Source organism: Pollachius pollachius (assembly GCF_949987615.1).
Source record: "Pollachius pollachius genome assembly, chromosome: 16".
NCBI classification, from domain to species: domain Eukaryota; kingdom Metazoa; phylum Chordata; class Actinopteri; order Gadiformes; family Gadidae; genus Pollachius; species Pollachius pollachius.
Window position 1 is genome coordinate 17,993,829 of NC_136949.1, and position 25,805 is coordinate 18,019,633.

Below are 25,805 nucleotides of genomic sequence, written 5' to 3' on the forward strand. Positions count from 1 at the left end.
CAGGGTCAGCGTTTTCCCATGCGTAACCAGGTGAACGCATCAGCACTTTGACGTTGCTGTCACACCGTGCAGTTCCTCCCTGGAAACCAAGTAACCTGCACCCTCTCTGCTTGCTGCTTTTCAGACGATCCCCTGCTCATTGAAAGACCACCTGGTAAGTGCCTCCCCCTGGCCGATCGCTCAACTCTGTTTGCCTTTTTTTTGGGACTTATTTTCTATGGAATCCAGTGTTGAGCTTTTTGAAGAGCTGACCATCTGTGTAGCAAGCCAGTCCCCATCAAGGTAATAGCCAGACGCCCCTCGCATAAAGCACGCCGTTTTGGAGGCCCAAATACCCGTGGCGTTGCAGCAGCGCTGAAAGGGTGGCGTCGGTACACACAGGAGCCCAGGTGCCGCCGGTGCAGCCCCAGTGATGGAGTGACGCGCCGTCTCTCAGCCCGCCCGTCGCCTCCAGCCATTGGCAGGTCTTACCGGCTCCACTCGCTGAGCGCAGTGCATTAAGATGATTTACGGCGTGGCGGGCCCATCGCTCTCCTGCTCTCCCCTCTTAACTTGAGCTCTAGCATGTGTCGCTGTGCGCTACCGACAGGACTCTCCGCTGCCCAGGCTACAGCAGCGCGTGGCAGCGGGGTTCTGAGTAATCTGTCAACGTTTGGAAGCGTGCGCCGGACAGCATTTTTTTTCTCTGTTAGCGTTTAAACTGAAATCACTGGACATTAATTCTTCTGTCAGAGTGTGGCTAGCCTAGTTAATGATGGGGACACTGGGCTCACGTTCTGTCTGACTCAATGCTCAATGTTTTCTCACACAACCAACCTCCCTGGCTTCTCTATTCTAGGTGGGGAGCCCATTTGGATTCCCTTCTCCTTCAAGTATAACCACGCCCACAGCGGCTGCAAGGGCAGCCAGTACGTCAAGCGCACCTGGTACAGGAAGTTTGTGGGAGTGATCCTCTGCAACTCCCTGCGATACAAGATCTTCATGGGGGAGGGGCTGAGGGGTAAACCAATCAATATCTTTCTGATTGTAGATATTTATATTACTTAAAAGCTGCATCTACGTGCGTCCGTCTCGATCGCCAACTGTTGCTTAAACTCTTCCCCCCTCTCTTTATTTCCCTGTCTCTCTCTCTCTTTAGCTCCTTTCACTCCCTCTCAAATTCTCTCCCTCAGCAACATTTGATTTTATTGTCACATTTCAGCTTCCATTACATAATGGAACATTTGGAGCGAGTACGTTTATGACTCCTCGCTGCTTCCCTCCTCTCTGTTCTTTCCAGAGCCGTTCTACAGTATAGCAGACACGTCCGGCCAGGGGGAGGACCACTGCCAGTTCGTGGACTCGTACCTCGATGGAAGGACGGGCCCTGTCTACCACTCCAACTCACTGCCAGCAGCTCAAGGTGAGCACATCCATCCCTCTCGCTACGATTGATACCTTTTACTTTAGGATTCGTGTATGATTGAGTGCCAGCAACCATACAAATAAGTTATTCGGTGATATAAAAAAATAATAATCTCGATTTAAAAGCTATAGCAAAAGACCAAAAGACAAGTTACATGTATCCCCGGAGAACAGTGCCATCATTAATCCGGAGTGGGTCATTGCGGTCTATTCTTTTCTTCTGATTGGCTTAAAAGTACAACGTGTGCCACTTGCCAACTTATTTGAGACTGTTCATGAAACTGATCCGCCATAAACTATTCTACCACTCCACCATGTGTGTGCTGGCGATTTTCTAGTTACCATGGTTACTTCTGACAACATCCCTCTCTCCGATTCCCTCTCCTCTGCGGTGATCTTCATCTCTTTCCATGCTGCAGGATTCTACCGTTCCCACCGACAGGAGCCCGTCCGGTTCGGGACCATCGGACGACGCACCCCCCACCCCTTTGTGGGCTGGTACGAGTGCGGGGTCCCAATCCCCGGGAAGTGGTGATCACAGGAGGGGGGGCGGGATCACAGGAAGGAGGTTGGGATCACAGGAAGTGGGTGTGGATCACAGGAAGTGGGTGGGGATCCCAGGAAACAGTTGGGGATCACAGGAAGGAGGCGGTGATCACAGGAAGTAGGTGGTGATCACAGGAAGTAGGCGGTGATCACAGGAAGGAGATGATTCCAGCGAAGAACGTCAATAACCGAGCGCTCCTCAGCGGCCCTACCTCCTGCTGGATTTCAACCCTCAACCTTGTGTGCCGATGTCAACAAAAACATTGACTTTTTTTGCTAAAGGACATTATGGCAAGTCTAATAACAAGCTTCAGAGGAAGAAGAATATAGTAACTAACTCTAATGTGTGTCATGTACAATGCACTTGTTATATTAAGCAGTCTGTATATGAGGGGAAAAGAAGCATGTTGCTCTTGCTCGGTTTAACTCTTTTTGTGTTCCGGATCGGAAAGCGTCTTTATTGTACTACCCAACTATTCCACAGACAGGTCCCTCAAACCGGAGATCTGATCTCATCAGAAAGAAAGAAGGCACACCATGCACACCAGCAGTCAAACGGGCCGCTTTGGACCAATGAAACCCAAACAAAACTGAGAAGAAGGATAAATACACTATGCCCGTTGGCATTTGAGGCGTGTATAAGTGTTGACAAAATGAGTTGATTTTTAATCTCACAGTGTAATGTAATGGAAAACAAAACCGGTATTGTGTTTTTTGGAAGATCCTTTTAGTTGCTTATTTTGAACCAGATGCCCACACACAAAAAAATGTATGTATTCAGGAAAACAATTTATAAATAAAAATGTTTTTTTTTGCTCAGGAACTGTGGGAGGCTAAATAAAGGATGCTATGGAAACCGCCGGAATCCTGAGGCATGAATCAGAAGGTTATTTGTTGGTATAGCAACCACCTCGACGGGACACGTCAGGGATCACCCGCAGGAGAAGTGGGAGGCGAGAGGAGAGCCGAGGCGTTGACAGAGGAGAGCCCTGAGAGTCAGCCTGGGGTAGTGAGGGGACAGTTTAGTCAACACGTAAGGGAACAATACACGGGCCCAGGTGTGAAGAAAGAGAGGAGAGAGAGAGAGGATTGGCAGCTCGCTAATACATTAAATATATATGTATAAGTCCTGCAAATCCTTCACTTCATATCCACCTCCATAACTTGTGTAATACAATGGAGTATGGGGAAGGGATTCACTTTGGACATTGTTGGCAAAGAACCCTGATCTCTCTCTCAACACCGAGCCCCACCCCCTCTGGGTGGTGCTTGTTTCATATTGATCGATGTTTTCCCAGAAACAGAAAGGGCTAAATTGTTGCTCATATAAAAATTATTTCAGAGCAGGACTAGGACTGGCGGGGCTGAGTCAATAAGAACTAGCATCCAGGTAATCAGGCTCTTTGAGGGGGGGAGGGGGGGGGGGGGGGGGGGGGGGGGGTGTCATGTCAAGCTCAACAATCGCTGGCTGGCGATTGTTTTTGTGCTCCACAGGAGGCGATCATAACGGTGAAGCACGCATGACATTAGGAAGTTGGCGCCAATGGCCCGACTGCCTCCAGTCTTCGTCCATTATTTTATAATAGTATATAAGAATTTTGAATGTGCATGGCTTTTATTAAAGGGTAAGTGGTTCATCATCAGGTTCTGGTTTGATGTCTAGCCATAGTTCTGCACCATTGATCCAGTTAAGGACCAACCAAAAATGTAAAAAATGTAAATGTAAAAAATGCAGCTGTTAAGAGTTCTCTGAATGACTCAATGACCTGTAGCAAAAGGCCTCGTCTCCCTACGCCGCCCCCTTGCTCCAGCAGCCCTGACCGGGACAGAGCTGAGGACAATGGGAGGATGGAAACAGACGTCCAGATTTATGATAAATGAGTCTCTTAAAGAACTCAACAAAGCGTTAGTCAGGCACTCCACTCCAACTCATTTGGCTGCAGTCGTCTACTGTGAATTTTTTTTTTCTTTTGCAATCGGCCCTGCAACCTCTCCTAACCTGCAGCGCCTGGCCTGCGGTTGAATTGCCTCGTCTCAGTCGGGCCATGGCAGTTGCGATCTAAAGGGCCCTGCGATCTCTAGAAGCACGTGAAATGCTATTTCTTCAATGGAATGATGGACCCTGTGTCAACACACCGTTCCTGGAGGTGCAACCATGTGTTTTAAGTGAGGGAGGCCTTCTCTCTTTCTCAACAACATATTTGTATGGGTACCACCCCCACCACCACCATCACCACCATCGCCACCTCCACCACCATCCCCACCCCCACCACCACCACCACCAACAATACCACCACCACCACCACACCCATGTGAAACTCTGGTTTGACATGAGACAGACTCCAATTGAATCTCTTCATGTGCCAGTAAAGGGAGGATAGAGGAGAAGAGAGGATGGGAGGGGAGGAGGGATAATCTTCCTAAAGATGTGCTAATGGACCACCCTGGATGTTTGCGTGTTTTAGTTGCTTAAAACAGAACAGTTATCAGGCCAGTTGTCTCTCCAGGCCATGCAATATTTCTCAGTGGGTTGTGCGGCTGTAGACCACCAAGTTAACAATATTCATAAGGCAGAGATTTGCTTGGCTCAACCAAACTATGGAACCAACAGAAAGACCATAGAGTATTATCTTTTCTGCTGAAAACAATGACCACATGTGTGTGCGTGCGCTTGCGTGCGTGGCTTGTGTGTTATTTTTTACAGATTTTCTTTATACGTTTATGTTTTTGCCAAATAAAACTCAAAATTATGTTTAAACTGTTTGTACTGAGACCAATAAATACCAAAACAGCCCTTATTGAACTGTGAGAACATGTCATCTATTAAAACAGCATGTAGACTTTAGATGGGTCAGAAGAAACGGGGTGTTCTGTGTGTGCCTCACGCCAAAACAGAGCAGGGAGCCATGGAAGTCGTCATTAGTCTCCTTAAGCCTGAGCCCATATCATCTGCCGTTCCCGCCACACACTCAGAAAACTGACACTTAACGGTGGATTGTGTGAGTTTCGCATCTGCTCGGAAACCGTGCCAACGACTGAGATCAGAGTAACTGGGGGGGATTCTTGGCGATCAACCTCACAGCATACTGAAACCCTTGCGAGGCTGAAAACGTACACGCACACACCTCGTTATTTGAAATAGTCCGAAGTGGTTCACTGTTTCAACTGACTCTGTACAGAACCACCAGGGCCAGCTCTCTGGAAGTCCGTTGTCCATGGTGATCAAACCATCCGGCATGAGCACATCACATGTCAGCGCTTTTTCCAGCCACTGTCAGAGTCTCCATAAGAGTTTGTAATGCACTGATCTCAAGTCAAGGTCTGGGAGCAGCGCAGGGAGATGATGCTTTCTATAAAAGGAGGGCGAAAGGCCACGCAGGCCTGATTAACTCCAGGCCTCGCAGGGATTTCCACACGTGGACGCTGCCTTCATCCTATCAAATAAACCAGCTTATTCTTTTTAGATCAGTATCGAAAATGCATGCAAGATGCTACCGGCTGCACCATAGCTCTGTGCATACTGGGCTTGACCTCATTGCCCGGTAGATTTGAGAGAAGAAGGACAGGGCTGGTATTTCAGTGCAGGGTTTCTCATCAGACTGCTCTTTTCAGTGGCCTCGGAAAAATGTCGGTCTTCAAACCATTTCCCAGTGGTTGTTTTTTAGATTTCTTTATCGCAGTGGGTCATTTTCTGTTCAAGCTGGAAGACATTAAAGCTGAATGTGCAGTGATTGATTGATGCATGTTAAAACAAATATATTGCTTATGACTTTTAGTGGGAGCCTCTTCCAGATATCGCTAAAGAGTAAGGGAATGAAAGCAACAAAGAAAACATAGGAAATCTGTTTCTCTATTTACTATTTAATTACTTTTCAACATAGAGATTATTGACGATTTCACAAAAGCCAGAGTGGTGCCTACCCTTGTATCAAGGAGCCTACCCTGGTATCAATGAGCCTACCCTGGTATAATTTAGCCTACCTTGGTATCAATGAGCCTACCCATGTATCAATGAGCCTACCCTTGTACCAATCAGCCTACCTTGGTCTCAATGCACCGGTGTCATGTCAAGCTCAAACGCTTGGAAAGAAGACAAATACAAAAAAGGAACATTTGACGAAAACCAGCTGGGATGGAAACTACCTTTCACATTGTGTCACTGGACAGCCATCTAATGCCATCAGGCTGCCGTATTCATATGTTCCACAATAAAGTCCTTGAGATTCAATATGTGCATATAATGTGGAAGTATGTCCCATTGTTGAGTAATGTATGTCTGTACAATGTCACTGTCGCCACCCCGTCAGTCTAACAGACAGGAAGTTGTAATAACAGCTTAGCCTTTTTTCACATTGTTGTTTTGCTTTTGAAACATGTTGCTTTGGATTTAACATCAAAGAGTTTATCGGAGGGGTGAGATGATTACATCTGTCACACACAAGGTCATTTGTTATTTTCCGGCTAAAATGTGTTCATATTTTATGGAACAATCGCTCTCTGGATGGATTCATAAAGTCTGCATGTGAAAACGATGACAATATAAAGCATGGAATCACTTTGAGAGGCGGTGTGTGAAATAAGCTGACTAAACAGTGGAGTCTGATGAGGTCTTGTATCCATAGTAACTGCTGTTTATCTGGGTTGGGGGGGCTTGAAAGTGCTTGAAAACCAGAGTCATAAACAAAACAACAGAAGACGTCCCCCCCACCCCTTCAACCACTTCTTCATGGAGGTGGTTTGAGTGGGAACAGACCCGGGATTTCTGCCGGGCTCCTCGGCCACACTGTGTTTACCCAACACCACCATGACAGGGCAGGGGGGGCGGGGGGAGGGGGGGGGACAGGGCAAAGAGGGGAAGGGTGAGGGGGTAGGACAGGGCAGAAAGGGGCGGGGTGAGGGGGAAGGACAGGGCAGAAAGGGGCGGGGTGAGGGGGAAGGACAGGGCAGAAAGGGGCGGGGTGAGGGGGTAGGACAGGGCAGAAAGGGGCGGGGTGAGGGGGAAGGACAGGGCAGAAAGGGGCGGGGTGAGGGGGAAGGACAGGGCAGAAAGGGGCGGGGTGAGGGGGAAGGACAGGGCAGAAAGGGGCGGGGTGAGGGGGAAGGACAGGGCAGAAAGGGGCGGGGTGAGGGTGAAGGACAGGGCAGAAAGGGGCGGGGTGAGGGGGAAGGACAGGGCAGAAAGGGGCGGGGATGAGGGGGTAGGACAGGGCAGAGGGGCGGGGTGAGGAGGCAGGACAGGGCAGAGAGGGGGCAGGACAGGGCAGAGAGGGGGCAGGACAGGGCAGGACAGGACAGGGCAGGCGGGGGTGAGGGAGAGAAAGGTCCCCTTCAAAGCTCAGCTCCAGAGAGCCGGACAGTGAGAAAGCTGGTGAGTAAGGCTGCAAGGCTGCAGAAGGGGAGTAGTAAAGGGTCAGGTGGTCTGGAAGAGATGATTTATCTTGTTTATCTTCAAAAACCTTTGGTGTGAAACCTGCGTCGAGCAAATCATCATTGAAACCTAATTTTGAATGTTATAATAATAGTGATTATTATTGTTACCATCATTATGAGAGAGAGAGAGAGAGAGAGAGAGAGAGAGAGAGAGAGAGAGAGAGAGAGAGAGAGAGAGAGAGAACAGCAATCTTACTTAGCTGGTTCTTCCCTTGCTAGATCCAAACCTATGATTCTAAATTGCTCCTGTGTGTGCGTGTGTATGTGTGCAGAGTCATGGGGTTCAACAAACAAGTAACCTGCACATGGAAGGGCAACACAAAATGCCTTTGTAATGTAAAGAATCTAATGTGCTAACAATTACTATGATAGTGCTTTTACAAATCGAATAGCTTTTTGGTCTTAAACTCATGATACTATGCATTATGAGTGTTATGAGTGAGTATCTGTCACCGCTCTCTCTCTTTTCCATCTACTGGTAAAAACACACTAGCCTTTATTAGATCTAATAAACTCATAAAGTACATTTCAGACATTGCGGTTGATCAATGGGCAAAAAAATGTGCAAGACCAGAAAGAGGTACAGAAAAACGTCCTTTGTAGAACTTGGTCTTACTTTAACTTTGTAGTTAAAAAATAACAGAAATAAAAAGATCAGTCTCTTTTTCAGCTATTTGTCTTTTGTGTAAGAGGATGACAAGAGGGGACCGTTTAGGATCATTTAATGGGAGCTATAAATCATTGTCATGCGTTGGCAGACACACACAGACTAGCTGCATCGGGAAGGCAAGTCTCTCTGGCTGATCTCCGCACTAGAAAAGGGCGGCCATGGCTATAAGAAGCCATCAAATGCAGGGAAACCAATGAGGCAACCGACAAATTCAGCCGAGCTGTAACAATGGGGTGTCACTGAAAAGGCACACTACACACACACACATGTTCCTGGACAGTAAGGACCAAAACTAAACCCTGTGCACCAGTGTCTTTCATTATTCAATAGGATTTTCCATTCACATCAGTAACAGCCAATAAATACAACTATTCCGTTTTCATTTGGGTGGACAAATGATAACTGTTCCGTGACAAATAATTAGCCATGAAAAGGTCATGAGCTGTGTTGAGAGTAGGTCAACTAGGATTGGGAAAATACTTGACTCTGACTTTAAACCGCATTTTGAGGAAGAGTACGGACGTTTATACCATTTAGAGATCAATCGAATAGATACCAAGGGGGGGCAGCGGAAGTCCAGTCTGCATATACTGCTGTAATTGATAACGTTACTAAAGCCTTCCTGATGAAGTTGACTGGATCTGCAGCGTTCGCCGGCGGCGGCGGCCGTCTCAGCCTCTGGCTTGGTTACAGAGCGCTGGAATGGCGGTCATTAAACCAACTGAACTCCAGGACAACTTCTCTCGTGTTAAGCCAAAAAGTATTTTCCTCTTCTTTCGCTCGGGAATAGTCCTCCACCTGTGTTTAACAAAAAAATACCTCATTGGAAAGTCTATGCCAATGAACAATGATGCCAGTAACAGGTTTTCAAGTGTTGGCAAGTACTGCATCAGTTGCATACATCTACGATATTGGATGCTATCATTCTCTGCCTTTCCAACATTCCTTTGCCTATTGGTGATGAGTGATGGTATTAGAGTGATGTTATTTCCAACCAATCAGTCAAGGCCATAAACAGTGTAGCTTTGATTCAATTGTGTTAAACTGATGAAAGGCAGCACACACACACACACACACACACACACACACACACACACACACACACAAACACACATTTTACACAAACCAACACACATTTTACACAATGTGAGAGAGCTGCAGAAAGTCTACAATGATCCGCAACCTGACAGAAAAAAAATTCTGCCATGCTCAGAGGCACCTTGGCATTAGATGCCAGGGATGTTTACGCTTCATAGTTCATTCCCTTGCTGTTGAAGGGGAATTCCTCTCAGGAATCTGCACTGAACTCCAGAAGCTACTCCTCTTTCCCTGGCGTTTCCTGACTCCCGTCCGCATACCCTGTGTCCCGGGGGGGCCCTGTGATTGGGCTGTGAGTGACCGCTCAGGCCCTGTAATACAACACAGTCAAACAAAGGTCTGCACCAACACAGAGCTCAATGTTAACACCCAGCCTCTCAGCGGGACGAGAGGAGACTGTTCATCTCCTCCGCTAATGGGTCCGGTGCATCGGGGGCCTGGGGGGGGGAGCTGCCATCGTTTCTTGGAAGTGAAGGTGAGACATCAAGTGCTCCCTGTTTTCGTTGTGGTCTGCCGGAGAAACGAATCCGACCACCTCCAGCGAGCGGAGGTGACACAAAGTAAATATGGCAGGCTGGCTTTCAGAAGAAGTGCGCTCCAAGAAAAGGGTGCCCAGTGAAAGCTGTGACGGGACAGCTCTCCTGCAGCAATTAAAGGGGGTCCTTTCTCCCCTGGCAATGAAGCACGACCCCCCCAACCCCACCTCCTTCTCGTCCCCCTTTCCCAATTCCCCTCCATGCCACAAAAATAACAAGGTTTGACAAGCAGTTGCATTTTGCAGACACACTCGTCATTCTCTGCAAGAGGTCATAGAATGGAAAGTGTTAGGTTGCCTTTATTTCCTTTAATTGCTCCCTCCCTCCCTCCCTCCCTCCCTCCCTGAAACCGGCAGACCAGGCTGACATGGGCTGACTCTTTTCTCTGTGCCATGTGTTACAGGGACGGTGGAATCTTTGCGTTGTTGCACTGGAATTCTGAGCCTATGCCTGGGGGCCTGTGGGTTAAGTGTGTGTCTCGATGTTCCTGGGCTCTCTCAACCAACTCAACCGTGACCAAGCCTGGCTCAGGGAGCTGTTGGGAATCCTTATTAGTGTTTGTTTGAACCTGCTTTGAAAAACCAGGTGCTATAGGATTCGCCGCAGCTGGGAGGTTTCCACTCCTCAAACTGGTTTGAACATTTTCTCCCAGATATTTACTCTGTGATGATGGCTCTGCAATCGCTGTACATCATCATCATTCCTCCTCTTTAGGTGAACTAGTAAAGACACCTGATTTAGTACCTATGATTAGATGATAGTATTTCACACGATGTACAGTTTTTCACATAAAATAGTCAAAATATATGGTTGGAGATATCAAAGAGAGAGGAAACAAACTAGCATTAGTCCTGTACTCTAATGTTGCAACGCTCATTTCCAATTTTTGGACCAGTGTTTTTCCTTAGCATACTTGGAGCACTAACTGTGACCCTATGACCCTGTCTGCTCACAATGGAAGACCTCTGATATAAACACCGTCCCAGAGAGAGTTTGAGAGGCGTGAGAGCGAGATGGGGGGAGAGAGACAGAGAGACAGACAGAGAGAGAGAAAAACTAAACATCTGGAGTCATGGGTAAGTGTTGTTGCAGCATAGGGGAGACATCAGTGCTGTCCTTGTTCATGATAGATGCCGTTAGCAACGATTGCCTTTGGAAGGCACCGCTTGGATCCGGTGGGTTGGCCCGCACGGCCAGACGGATCTACGGGCCCTTACGGAAACCCAAACACTTCCACATGTCCATGTCGTCCCACACGCCAACCGACAAAATCACACCCAGACACGCATCCACACATGCACGCACTCGAATGCAAACAAACGCACACGCACGCGACTGAGGAGGGACTCTGTGCATGGCGCCCACACACCCAGACGATGCTAGGGAGGATGGATCTGAGACCTGGGACTGAAAGTATGCGCCGGTCTCCACCTCCTCCTCCGCTGGCCACCGCAGCACCCTCCTAAATCTCAACAGCGGCAACACACAACAACAACACATCTTGAAAAGCCATCTCGTACCAAAGGGGGGAGAGTCATACATGGAAACTTTCCTTAATCACCCGGTATTAAAAGCCACATCCTCCAAACAGCCAGAAGATGCCGAGAAGGATTAGGTCCTGCTCTGCTCGGACGTTTGGCTGCTGCTGCGCACGGATGAGGATGGAAAAGTCCCATCACATGGGGAGCTGGACTTCAGGAGGATGAAGGAGGGACAGCCAATAGACAGACAGCAGCAAGCTGAGAGGAAGAGGGACAAGGAGGGCTCAAGTTATACGTTTTTGGATGCTTCAGAATGAACAATGCTGTACGTGTGTGTGTGTGTGTGTGTGTGTGTGTGTGTGTGTGTGTGTGTGTGTGTGTGTGTGTGTGTGTGTGTGCGTTTGTGTCTGAGAGTGAGAATCTATGTGTATGCGTGTGTGTGTGTTTGTGTGTGTGTGCAAGTGTGAGTATGCATGCGTACATGCGTGTGTATGTCTACAGATTGTTTCCGCGTATATTGACATGTGTGTGGAATATGAAGGCACCTGCAATACCTAATGGCAGACTCATGACATGTGTGCTCTCCTCCAAGGCAGAGCACAGCTCCCTTGGGCCGTATGGGGGGGGGGGGGGGGGGGGGGGGGGGGGGTCTGTAGTGGGGCAGCAAAATGATGCAAGGCAAGAGAGACACTGAGAGATGGATTTGTATCAGTGCAGGACATCTTCATCACTGTGCCTCTTATTGTAGAGGTTTTCGTAATATTCAAATGTGAATACAGGTCGTGTAGTTGAATCAAGTGTCTAACAAAACATCACAGGTTTATTTTGGGGACAACACACACAAGAGCCCGGTTTGTATCTGTGACCTTATCCAAGGGTCCTGATAGGAGACGGCATAGAGGCTAAACTATCCTGTTGGGTCTGAGAGCTCAATAATAAAGAGGAAGAGGAACACAAACAGGCTCACCACAGGTTTGACAGAGTTAACCCAGCTCATTTGGTGGCAGTGGATGTGGAACTCGAATTGTTGTCGAGGAGTTTGTGCAAAAAGGAATGATATACCTATGACTGAGTGGCTGTGTGTAAAATCAGACGGGAAAGAAGGAAAAATGCTGCGAAGGATCTTTTTTTTTCTCTCCCGTCTGCTACACTGACTGCCAATATTGCATCTGTTGCTGGGAATGGCCAAAGCGATGGAAAATCCCCTAACAAGGACTGCCTCCGCCAGACAGACACACTCACATCTCAAAGTATGCTCTTCAACATTTTGGCTGACTCTTGGCATTTTAACCCCTCGGGGGTCACTATTGATCCAGCACCTGCTGCCCCATCAACTACCCCCATGCCTACCTAGCCCTCCCCTGCCCCGCATCACAGAAACAGATCATCATCCAGACTCACCCCCCCCCCCCCCCCCCCAGACACACAAACACACAAACTGGGGAATGACTACTTATGTAACCGTTTCCTTTTATACCTTTCGTATAATTAATGGCTGTTTGTTGTCAGGGGGATGTGGTCCCATATAAGCAACACTGAACATTTGTTTTAGATTTTCGGTTGGTTTTAAATATATCCTGTGGTGTCATTCTTTCCAGCCTTGGTTATCACTCCCAGTGCTCCAGAGCAGCTTGAAGAGCTTTGTTTGGATGGGCTGCTGAGGTATGTATGGCAGACTGGATGACTTCATCAAGGAGCCTTCACACATTCAGATAGTCAGTTTAGATAGAGAACTGAAAACCCTGATATCTTCTTTTCAAGTTGAGGTTATACAAAGTTATCGAAGGACAACATACACGTCATGTGACAGCGCTGGTGGAGGGAGGGGGAAGTCTTTTTGATAACTTTTTAAAGAAAGCCAATAAATGTTTCAGAGGAAATATGTCAGACATTAGCAACAATCAAAAGAAAAACAGAGACGTGATAGTGAGTCCCAAGAAGACAGCCAATGGTCATAACAATAAACACAGCCCTGGGGATAACTCCTGCTTCAGTCCACAGTGCACGTGAGGCAGGTCCCGTGCACACGCCTGGGGCTTCGTGCACACAGGTCTTGTGCACAGGCCTCAGGACTCGTGCACACGCCTCAGACCTCGTGCACACGTCTCAGGTCGCGTGCACACGCCTCAGATGGAAGCACCATGCTCCCTAGCCTGGGGGCTATGAGGAGAATTCCATGCGATGAGATCACCGTGAACAGACATGTGCTGCTGCTCCTAGAGGGAGTAGAGCCAAGTATGTTATCAAACTGGCTTAGTTCAGGTGAAGCATGGAAAGACACATAGGAGAGAGCTTTCCTTTCCACCTCAGATAGACATGTCGCTTTTATTCGTGATCCAATGTTCAGAATGAAAAATATCCACCTCTCTTCCTCTCTCTGGATTTCAGTGTACTGGATTGAGTTTCACAAAGTCTGTCAGTTTTGGTTTGTGTTCAGGATGAGAACCTATTTGTGTTCTGCTGCATTGCAGATGTTTGTAATTCAGAATAAGAGAAGTTATGGGAACTCATTTTATTTGAGTTTTTGAGATTTGATCTGAGCTTGTGTTATTTCATAATTCCAAAAAGGTTAATAAGGGAAACTGTGTTGTGTGTAATGTTTGAGGTTCTTACAGGAATTCCACGGGTATGCAAACATTCAGGCAAAAACAAATCCAGGCTGTCCCTGAGTAAAAAACATTCCATCTTGCCTTCATTGTATGGAACCTATTCCAGAGATTTCTTAAACATTTGTTTAATCCTATTTGAATCAGCATAATGTTGTATGATGCTCATATTCATCACAGGGGCCAAATTCCTGTCAGGGGGGAAGGAGAGTTGTAGCTGAACTCACCCAGGAGCAGATGTAAGGGAACGGGGACCTCAGGAACAAAAGTAGCCAATATGGAAACTGGGCAGCAACCTTGGCTTACATTATGCCGTCGTGCTGCCTGCTTTTACTGCCCTGGCCATGAGCAGGGTCTGGATGTATACCCCCTCACTGATCAGCTCTGACAGGCTGTTTCCCAGCTGCTACCAGGACATTAGGAAGACATTGATTGGGAAAGAGATTGCAGGATATGCCCAAACTATTTGTCTTTGGTTTGTGCTAATAGATGATGAACAAAATTAATTTGTTAGATTTAGTAGGAGAAACATTTACTTCACCATTAACAACAACCAATGTAATTTTGGGTTATTTCAAGAGAGTGACTCAACTATAAAATATTTGCATATTTGCAGAACAGTTTAATGATCATTTTGAAGGGGTTACGTCAGCTTCTTCTGACATCACAAGTGGGCGTGTCCACCTAGATGTGTGCTGGATAGATCAGTTTACCGCACAACCAATGGAATGAAGCAAACGTTGCTCATCTATCCATCGTACATCTAGGTGGACACAGGACACGCCAACTTGTGATGTCAGAAGAGGCAGATTTTCGAAATGGCTTGTAACGGCTTATAACACTCACACCTGGTGGTATAATATGGGCACCTTTAAGAGCTACAATTTAAATCGAATTCGAATATATCTTGCCATCGCAAACGCTCAGCCATTAGTGAGTGTAATGTGCTGTGAGAATATTTGTTTTGAGTTAACCGCACTTTCAGTCCCCCTATGATCCCAGTCTATTGTAGACCACTCACGGCTCATTGCTGACCAATCTCCGCCCTGATCAGCTCAGGGAATCAATCCAACCATTCAATCACAGGCGAGTGAATGCAACAAATCTCACTCGCGGAATAACGGAGAGAGGGAGGGGACATTTTTGGGTTGTTCAGTTTCAAAATCTTTTCTGCTCTCCCTCTCTTTACAACTATGGTAATCGTGCCTACAGCTTCAGTCTGATGAGCCGACAGCTTCAGTCTGTTGTATTCAAGCCATCCACCTGCTGGTGTTCAGCACAGAGGTGGTCTCTCAGTCCATCCACTGATTACTAGACAAGGAGGAAGTATCATGTTCTGCTGGCCACAAACATGTTGGGCTTTGGCCAGATAACAAGGCTAAACAACTGCCTGGTATTGGGAAGAGATTTAGAGATATTTTGTAAAAGGGATGATGGATGATTTCTTACTCCCACACACATACACACAAACACACACACACTTAGAAGCCTGTGAGACCGAAATTCCCCCTTTTCAACAGGTGGTGGTTTGAACTACACAACTTATTGAATATGGTCCCAAAAGATGCAAATCTTGGTTGTTAATGTGTATTTGAATAGATTTATTGTAGTTTTGAAGACTTTTATTATTGATAATAATTATGAAATATTATGGTATATCTGCAATTTTTCACTGAGGAATTAAGGGCCCCTGTAATAATAAAATATCATATTGGGCCTTTCACTTCATCACACTAGAAGAGTTAAATCTCTCCTCCTACACTCTGCTGTATTTGCGCTCAAACAATATGAACAACTCTATAATAAACTCCAGACGATCCACCTAGTCTGTGGAGTTGAAACAATTCCTACGAACTAGAAAGGAATTAGAACGGATCTTCCCATTCAGAAAGAAAAAGTTTGTACTCTTAAGTGCTTTTCACTCTTAAATAGTTACATCTGCTTTAATATAATTAAATCAGGTTTACTTCTCCCAACTCCAACTTTGGCGGTCTGGAGCTGCTGTTACCCTCTGAAGCGAGCATAATCATTCCTTTGGTGGAAAATAATTGTGACTCAGATAACCCTTTTTACTGAAGGAATTCTCCAGCTCAGTAAATCCAGGGGTCGTATCATAGTGCATTCTCAGCCTCCTCTATCCCCCTCCCCCTGAGAATCCAGAGAAAACGCTCTCTTCCTCCCTCCCTTTCTCCCCATCAGACCTTAGAAATGGTCAGATGAACTCAAGGTTGTGCGATAACATGCACTGCAAAGCATAACTGCAACTCAAACTGAAAGTGGATCTTGAAGAGGAGCAACCCCTCAGGAGAAGCTTTTTTTTAAAAATAGGATTTACAAGCAGACGTTGTGGAGTTCATGTCGAAAAGGAAGACCATGACGAACTGCGTGCAAACCTCACTTGAGAAAAAATATATTAAAAAGAAAATATTTCAAGACTATTTTTTTTGTACTTTACAACCTCTGGCTGCTAGCCTGTTAAAATACTATAATTCTGAAAACTTTTATTCCCCCCCCCCCCCCCCACACACACACACACATTTATCCTCACACACACAGAATCACCCACACAGACAGACACACATCTACACACACACACTTGGGGAGACAGGAAAGAACACTTCCACAGCCCATGGCAGTAGCACCCTCTTGGCAGTACCATATCCTGTCTGAGGGCGTCCTCAATAGCCTCAACCCCCGTCCCCCACCACCCTCTACAGCGGCTGGGCCTGACATCCTGCTGGGCCTGGCCAACCAGCAGGGTCTGTCCACGGGTCGGACTCTCACCATACAGCAGAGAGGAGGACTCTGTCGTTTTTTTTGCCGGGAGAAACTTTGGCAAAAGACAAAGCACCTCTCCTTTCTCCTGCGTTCACTTGATTAAATCCAATGGGAGAGCTGTCTCCTTGTTCCAAGAGGTTTAATTGCCAAGATGAGGAATACAGAGATGGAAAGGAAGAAGGAAACTCCAGGAAATAGAAAATAATGGAGAGAGAGCAAAGGGAATGGATTGTAGGAAAAAGAGCACAAAGAAATGCACACACTCATGCCACATATACATTCAGCATCAGTGTACATGGAATTTGCACACACACACACACACACACACACACACACACACACACACACACACACACACACACACACTTTTCTTTCAACTGCACAATATATCCTACTAATAGACTTGCTTCTTAATTCAAACACATTTTCAAGTACAAGTGACTCACAATTAAACAAAAACCAGTCCAGAGCTGACGCTTAAGGCGCAGCAGTACCAACAATTATCTCACAATCAGCGTTTACGGCTTGGTGGATGTAAAGGCAGGTCCCCTCAGTCAGGTCCCCTCAGTGAGGTCCCCTCAGTGAGATCCTCTCAGTGAGATCCCCTCGGTGAGGTCCCCTCAGTGAGATCCCCTCAGTGAGATCATCTCAGTGAGATCCCCTCAGTCAGGTCCACTCAGTGAGATCCCCTCAGTGAGACTCCAACATACTTTGGTTCCCCCTCATGACTTCATGGCTTTGAATGGGAGATACAATCTGCGTTTCCTTACTTGAAACAATGAAATTCCTAAAAAGTGTCTGTGTCCTCATATTTAAATTTGCAGACTACAACAGAATCAGTGTAGCAGCAGTAATATCAGAGAACACAACTGAGAGAGTAAGGCTAACACAAAACTGATGGCTCTGTTTACTAGATCCAAGCTGAGGTTTTCCAAGCACATGTTTTTTTTTGAGTATTATAAGTATATAAGTATTAAGATATCCCACAAACCTGATTACCTATGGTGTTTCTAGAAGAGCATTCAATTGCTTTTAAGAGAAAATAGTTGAATATAACCGATGTTGAAATATGCAAGTTGCAAATAATCAGAAATTGCAGCTATGTAATTGCTCTTCAGCTGAAATTTTGTATCCATACGAGACAAAGTATTTTGAGAAACCAGATGCAGGAATTAAGTAGACTGTGTAAAAACGCCACAAGCTGGTTTTGATCAACTCTCTGGATGTTCAAAAGGCTACAATGCTACGGCTACTTATTTACAATTTATACTTATCTTTATTTACTTTATATTTTATTGCTGCTGCTATGTGGCGTCACGCCTGTGTTTCATTGAAGAATACAAATTAGAATTTGTGGAAACATAATTTGGAAAAGTGCTTGGCAGTGAAGGACGAGGGACTGAGCAGCGGGTGGGCAAGAGGCTCCAAGACAGACGTACATTGGGCTCTGTACGGTTTAACTGGCCTGAAGAGACAACAGAAGAATGTCTTGTTGTTACTAGATCTTACGGCCAGAGTTCAGAATATGTACAAGATCTGATTGGCCCTTATTGGGCGACACAGAATCTCAACTGTCAAACTACAGACTCAACCAGCGGACTCACATATTCAAATAATGACCAAATGCTTTCCATTTAACCAACCGACAGAAAGACCGACAGACGACAAAGGGAAAATTGTCAGAAAGTATGAAAATTACAAATACCAAGTTTTACTGAGCTTCCGAATCACAAGCCAATGTTAACCGAGAAATGGTTTGAAGACACAAGAACAAATGTAAATTGGTGATACAATAGTTAAATTCTTGTGAGCTGGTATGAAATTCCCTCTTTGTCAAATCATACTTCTCATCAAAACATTGATCAACAGGGTTAAGCACACACATCTCAAGGACTATGAGATGTTTCCAAGCCATAATGTGGACAGTTAGGAACACAGCATGGAATCTGCAGACACTGCTGCTCACTGCTTTACCAGATGCATTGAATAACCACAGCATCACAAGACTATTTGCTAAAGTGTGTGTGAGTGAGTGAGTGAGTGAGTGAGGGTGTGTGTCTGTGTTAGAATATGATGCAAAACCTGGAGAGAACTAGAATGATAAGGTTAATTTGTAGAGCATGATTGATAAGCAGCTCAATTCTGAGCAAGGTTTCATGAGAAAATAGGGATAAATCTTGTTGGCACACCCAGCCTTTTATAGAGGAAAAGAATAGCTACAATTAGACATACCATCATCAAGGCAGGGCCCAAACACTTAAACAGTCCCCTTATTTAAATAGTTTTAGCTTGTATGTTTATATGTTTATTGCATTGTGCAGTATAGTTAAGTTGTTTATGCACTAAAAGGAAGATAAAAGGCATATCTTGTTTTGTCTCTTGGTTTATTTTTGAAAGGACGTTATATACACCATGAAAACCAAGGTGAAGCACATAGTATGTGTATACAGTGTAGAAACAGGTTTTGTTTTGCAACAAGAAGACAAAAGTATCAATCAAAAAAAACAAAGTGAATCCACTTCTTGCTTTGGATGTTCCATGAGAAGGCTACCTGCGGGCATCGTGTAAAGGTGGCATCGCTGAGGGGTTGTTCTGGCGACATCATCTGGCACAGCAGATCTCTCCTAGGTCATGATCCCAAACATCAACAGAGGCATAGGGTGGGATATGAAGAGCTGAAAGCTCCTTCTGAGTGATAAACTACTCCTAACATTTGACAGACGGCCTGGAGTCATTCTCCAAAACAGCTTGGACCATATAAAATTGCGCTTGTCAACTCAAACACTCAAAAATCAAATTACTTAAATAGTCTCAATTGATTTAATTGACTGACCTAAGATAACATGACAAGTTCAAATACAGTGAATGGACAGATGTCTGACTGTAACTCAATTGGATAAAGGTTGATACTTCACATTTTTGCTAAATTCAATTTCCTCTCTGTACAGGGAGTGTCACATTTCAGTTGACATTTAGCACAAGTCTCGGCATGTGTCCAAAGATGTCTTTAAAAAGGTGACATTTGCTACTGAAAAATATTCAATCAGCAACATCCTCTTCAAAGGTCAATGTACACCGAGCACACTATATATTTAACAAGTAAGAATTTCCCTAAATTTAACAGAAAGGTCTTTGTTTTAGAATTCCAAATCATTTAGATATCAGATTATAAAATTATTGGAGGATGACTTAAACCAAATGAAGAGTGAGATAAAAAACATTGGAGAACACTGCCACCTGGGGGTCGTACTGTTATCCTTTAAAGGGTAATTCCGGTGTAAAATGGATTTGGGATATGTTTTGTATGATAACGAGTTGAAACGTTCGCTTTGGAGCACAAAAAACATATATAGACGCCTTCTTCAGTTGGCTGTTTTAGCCGATTTTATCAAAACGCTATAAACTTGGAACGATGGGGGCACTGGTTATGGTAAAAACTATATCGCTAAAACAGCCAACTGAAGAAAGCGTCTATATGCGTTTTTTGTGCTCCAACACGAACGTTTCAACTCGTTATCATACAAAACATATCCCAAATCCATTTTACAACGGAATTACCCTATAAGTATGACAGCTTCATATTGGAGTGAACACTACCGTTCAAAAGTTTGGGGTAACTTCGAAATGTCCTTATATTTTTAAGAAAAGCACTGTGTTTTTTCAATGAAGATAACATTCAATTCCTCAGAAAAACAGTCTAGACATTGTTAATGTGTTCAATTATTCTAGTTTGAAACAGCTTATCTTTAATGAGATATCTACATAGGTGTACAGACGCCAACCATTTCCAGCAACCATCACTCTTGTGTTCTAATGGTATATTTTTTAGCTAGACGTGTTAAAAAGCTATTTGATTGATTGATTAGAAAACCCTTTCGTAATTATCTGGGTGACTTTTGAATGGCAGTGTATATCGGTTAATGATGATAATTCTCTCGTGCCCATTTCTAATTCAGCATTGCTGATATCCACATTTACATTAGACGCTGGTTGGGATAGCTCTCATTTGGTGCAGAAAGAAGCCTTCAAACATTGAAGATGAGATGAAGGAGTAGTCAGCATTTTTTATATATATATTCTTGTTATATATCTTCCCTTTGGGTATTAAAAAAGACATTCAAAAGTCCAACATTATCAAAATTCTTAAGTAGTATTTATAATCATAACAATAATGAAATGACACAGAGAGTGGACCTTATTTCAATTCCTATATCTTTATTATATTACATCAAAAGCTGAATCAAATAATAGGATTTTAAGTGCAACAAGTTGAGACAACCACAACAAAACTCACTGGGCTATACATGTTTGTGTTTTGGTTTTCCAACATGTAGAAACATGGCAAGTGCTATTGGTGTACAAATCCTACAGCCAGCCTAATGACTTATGCGTGATCGGTAAACCTGGAACGCATGTCAAATGCCTTCAATTTTGTGGGATTGTTTTGTTCTATACGGTCAACATTAATTCGCTTTACATTGTGTGTTAAGCGTTTCAGTAGCATGGTTCCAACCCCTCCCTCAGTTTGAGTTTCAACTGACCTAGTCCACCGAGTTGGGGGGCTGGTCAGGGAGGGTAGGGGGTTGGTGGGGAGGGCTACTTTTTAGCAGTCTGGAGACGCTCGCCGACATTCTCCCAATTGATGACATTCCAGATGGCCTTTACGTAGTCGGGCCGCACGTTCTTGTACTGGAGGTAGTAGGCATGCTCCCACACGTCGATGCCAAGCAGGGGAATGAGACCTAGAAAAATCACGGAGAAGAAATGCTATGAAGATCAACCAAGCAGATCTGCTCTATATAGTGCTTTCACTACACAACTGCAGTACAACGCATCATGTTTACATGCAAAGATTAAAGTATAAATTAAAATTGAGGGTTGCACATTAAACAGCTGCTTAGGGTAGCGTCTTCCACTAAGGCAGTTAAAAAAATGTATTTACTAAAAGATAAGTACATTTTAGAAAACAGTGGAGCTGATATATAAAAAAAAGAAGGTATTTTTCAATAATTTGTTTTTTTATATGGCCAGATTGTGATCTCTTCAGTAGGGCTGCAACTAACGATTATTTTAATAATCGATTAATCGTTATTTTTATAACTAGTTATTTTTTAAATTAATCGATGAATCGGATAAAGAAATAAACATTTGTAATTGCCGCATCTTTATTCAAAAACTGAATATTACTTCAAATTCACAGTGCAGACTGAAGTGTTAAAACACGAGGTTATTGCTCCAATGTCCCGGAACTATTAAAAGTAATATTAAATGATAAAAATAATTAAAAAGCATAACTGGGATAACACAAAAAAAAACATACAATGTATGAGAGATATATATATATATATATATATATATATATATATATATATATATATATATATATATATATATATATATATATATATATATATATATATATATATACACACAGTATATAAGGGATGTCCATGGTTAACCAGTTAACCGATAAGACCTTTAACCAGTAAATACTATTGGTTAAAAATGAATTAAATCATCTCAATTTTCTCAGATGACAGGAGATCGTTCATTTTTATTGATATTGATACCATTTTTGAGACTCCTTAACGATCCAAGTCTTTATTTATACCACTATTGATACTTTTCAATTACTTTGTTGAAATAGAACTTGTATTATTGCTTTAATTGCTGATAAGATGATCATAGCTCAAGATAGGATGTTAAACAGGTCATAATTCCATCTTTACTATCTATTTTGTATTGCTGGGAAAAAAAGTTTTCGCCAAAATCTCAAATTCCTTTTTTTGTGTATTGCATTTGAACACATCAATCATATTACTGAGCCGACCTGCACACATCACATTTGACACTGGTTGCTACTTTATTTTAAGCTAACTAGCTCTATATCCTGCCGATTTTAACATGGAATTAAAAGATGGATTACTATTTTTAACTGACGGGACTTTCTACACCGTCCGGTTGTGTGATTACTACCGCTGCTTTGAATGACTGTTGACGCACGCGGTGCCGACTCCGAGCCCGTCTGCACACCGTCTGCAGCAGCAGCAGCTGACAGAGTTTTTGGTTGGACTAGACGGATACTGAGTTGAAGGAGTTTTTTTTACCCAAAAACAGTGAAGGTATAACACTTTTATATAGGCCTACAGTCCAGTGTTAAGATATGACCAAAATACAAGCTGTGGTCGCTAACACTTAAGCTCGCTGTGGGCGTGCATGAACCATGAACCAACCTGTCGGCGGCTGGCTGTAAACAGTGCCACTGTGGGTACCAGATTGACTCGGCTGCCAGATCAACTCGGGATCCTAGATGTGCAATAATGACGCACTTTCTGTAAACGCTGTCTTTTAAATGCGCATGCGTGTTTCATTCATTCTCATGTTATTCCCAAGTATTAACGATCTCCTTTTGTTTTTCTAATCTATGAATAATAATCTAATGTACAAAGATTGATTAGATAATATTCATGGCTTTAAATTGATGGCTAACGTGAGCTAATAAATGTTAGAGGGGGGGGGGCGGGCTTTCATCAATATAGGATTAGTTTTGTAGGTGATAATTACTTTAACATATGTGAAAACAAAAATATATGTGTAACCGAGCGTTTTATTGTTGCCTATACTTGGGTAATATATAAAAGAAGAATCGGTTAACTCCATTCACTGAACGGGGCGATCCACTTTATTTCCAGCGCTCCCAACACAGAGTCAAAACAGCGACCCACACGCAGACACTTCTGTTCTCCTCCTTCAGAATAAGCTGGACGTGAACACTGGACGTGTTTCCAATGGCTTTGTTTGTGTGAAAGAACGGGCTGCGTTCAATGAAATCAAAACCAAAACGGATTGTGCCTTCTTTTTATGTCCATGATTGAGCCCTGTTTATAAACAACCGTTCCGGGTTTTGTCCGTTGGCTTGTGTCGATACGTTAAGTGTCGATACGTCATCTGTCAGCGCAAGACCCCGAGTCGAACTGGCAGCCGAGTCAATCTGGTACTCACACCGCGCCTACGAGTGAGGTATTAATCGCGCAACTCAACGAATCGATGACCAAATTCGTTGTTGCAGCCCTACTCTTCAGTAACCCTGCAAGTTGGTTTGAAAATGTATATTAGGTTAACTATTTGGTTAACTAAGTGGATGGTAAATTCAGTTCCAAAAGTTAGTTCTCAATTAAACTTGGAAGTATATTCAATAACAATAACGCAGGAAGCTAAGAAGGCATGCGTAATGGTTAAGTACTGTGTGAAAGCAGCCATTTGGAGAGCTAACCTGTGGTCCCTTGCAGAGGGTCCTGGTTGGCGCAGGCGGCCACGCGCAGACGGCCGCTCTCCTTGTCGTAGCCCAGCCAGCCCCAGCCTGACCCCTGCACGGCCACCGTGGCCGCCGACATCTTCTCCTTCAGCAACTGGAAAGAGCCGAAGTCCCGCTGGATGGCTGCCAGCAGCTCACCTTAGGGCACGAGATGATGGTCAATGGGGAGCGACACGACAAACATGACAGTATTTATCATTTTAATCCATACTCGGGGTGCTTTTACACGGGACAGAATCATGCAATTACCCCACACTGTCAAACATCATGTTAATAATATCAAGAGTTCTACTTGAAAGTCATTGTTTCAGTTTCAAAAGAATAAAGTCCACCCGGTTGTCTCAAATCGCTAGACCATCAAATTATGAGACAGTTATCCTCCCTCACCTTGTGGCTCCCCCCCACCATTGGGGGAGAGGTTTGTCCAGAAGATGCTGTGATTGATGTGGCCTCCTCCATTGAACCTCAAGGCCGGCTGCAGGGCCACCTGGGCGGTCACATCTCCTGGATAAAACAAAAGAAGAGATCAATCATCTATTCATAATGCTAAAACATGCAAAGAACTCCTACACATAAATGTGATGATCAAATGTCTCATGCATTACTGTAACGCCCGGACATATTCTTGCCACTGGTTTGAAACACCCTTTAATGACTTGATAGTACATGAACATGGTTTGAGTATTTTGTAAGGATGCCCACTGGGCACCTCCCTAGGGAGGTGTTCCAGGAACATCCAGTGGGGAGGAGGCCTCAGGGAAGACCCACGACTAGGTAGAGATTATATCTCAACACTGGCGTGGGAACGCCTCGGTTTCCCTCATCAGAGCTGGTCAATGTGGCCGGGGAAAGGGAGGTCTTGGGCCCCCGACTAGAGCTGCTGCCCCTGCGACCCGACTCCAGATACATGGTTGCAGATGAGGATGAACTTCAAGCGACAAGGTTAAATACCCTTTGCAAGAGCTTCCTGGTACTTCTCCTCTGTAACGTTGAGGTTGTTGACATAGGTGGCGTGATGCTTGCTGTGGTGCAGTTGCATTATCTCTGCGTTGACGTGGGGCTCCAGGGCAGCATAGTCATAGGTCAGATCAGGCAGCGCATGCTTCTGTCTGACAGACAACACCTGTCCCACAGCTTTGCTCACGGTGGCTGTGCACCTAAAACCCAATAGATAGTAGAAACATTGTATGATCTGTAGCAACATATGCAACGGAATAAGACTATGAACCAACAATATAGATAAGAGAAAATAATATTTCAATGGGCCTTTAAGTATCTATGTTAGTTTAGGAACAGAACATTAAGCCCCTTAAAGAGATTTCCAAGTATTCATAGAGAAAGAGTGTAAGGAAGGAAAACATAATATTCTAGTACATAAGAAATTCCGGTTATACCTTTTTTTTAAGGTAACGTTAGTTTTCCTCATGATATTTATATTATGTTCCAACTGCGTATGTTTGGTATCTGGGGTTAACATGCTTAGACTGGGACTCCCCAAGTGTCCTATATTGTTGAAGTCATTGTCATCTCATCGAATCCAACTCTGACCATTTGCGTGCTCCGTATGTATTACTATTCCGCTAGAGGGACACGTTTGAAAGTTGTCAAAATCATTTGAATAATCACAAGATAACCTATCTGTGATGCTAGGCTACCCATAGCATGCAGGCCAGCTAGCCTAGTCTCTTGTCTTTCTGAATGTCACGAACAGCTACAAATAAATTCTTCTTGATTTCCCAATGCTCCTTAACAACATGTGCGTTGAACCCGACGCTGATACTAGCTTTACCTGTGTATTTGGCCCACTCTGCTGAGCATGATCCCAGTGTTCAGACTCCTCAGCACTGGAGGCACAAGTTCATTCACACAGTGGCTGCCCTTGGAAATGTTACGTCCCTTTAACAGACTGAACCATTATCACGAGGAAGGTGTGGACAAGTC

At 44.4% G+C, this 25,805-nt stretch overlaps 2 protein-coding genes across 3 annotated transcripts in view; one reads left to right on the forward strand and one right to left on the reverse strand.

The window, feature by feature from the left end:
* The window catches only part of fndc1 (fibronectin type III domain containing 1), a 40,617-nt gene extending 37,840 nt beyond the window's left edge, over window positions 1–2,777 (forward strand). For both annotated transcript variants that reach the window (XM_079754096.1, XM_079754097.1), the window contains 4 exons: window positions 125–154; window positions 839–1,000; window positions 1,280–1,402; window positions 1,824–2,777. In XM_079754096.1, the coding sequence (XP_079610222.1) occupies window positions 125–154; window positions 839–1,000; window positions 1,280–1,402; window positions 1,824–1,939 (431 nt within the window). In that variant the 3' untranslated portion in view covers window positions 1,940–2,777. The remainder of the gene's footprint in view (window positions 1–124; window positions 155–838; window positions 1,001–1,279; window positions 1,403–1,823) is intronic.
* Window positions 2,778–20,740: 17,963 nt separating this feature from the next.
* Window positions 20,741–25,743, reverse strand: sod2 (superoxide dismutase 2, mitochondrial). The gene is made up of 5 exons (XM_079753903.1): window positions 25,654–25,743; window positions 24,816–25,021; window positions 24,252–24,368; window positions 23,823–24,002; window positions 20,741–21,291 (listed from the first exon to the last, which is right to left on the reverse strand). The coding sequence occupies exons 1-5, from the start codon at window positions 25,680–25,682 to the stop codon at window positions 21,146–21,148; spliced, it is 678 nt and encodes a 225-aa protein (XP_079610029.1). The 5' UTR covers window positions 25,683–25,743; the 3' UTR covers window positions 20,741–21,145.
* Between the last annotated feature and the right edge of the window lie 62 nt (window positions 25,744–25,805).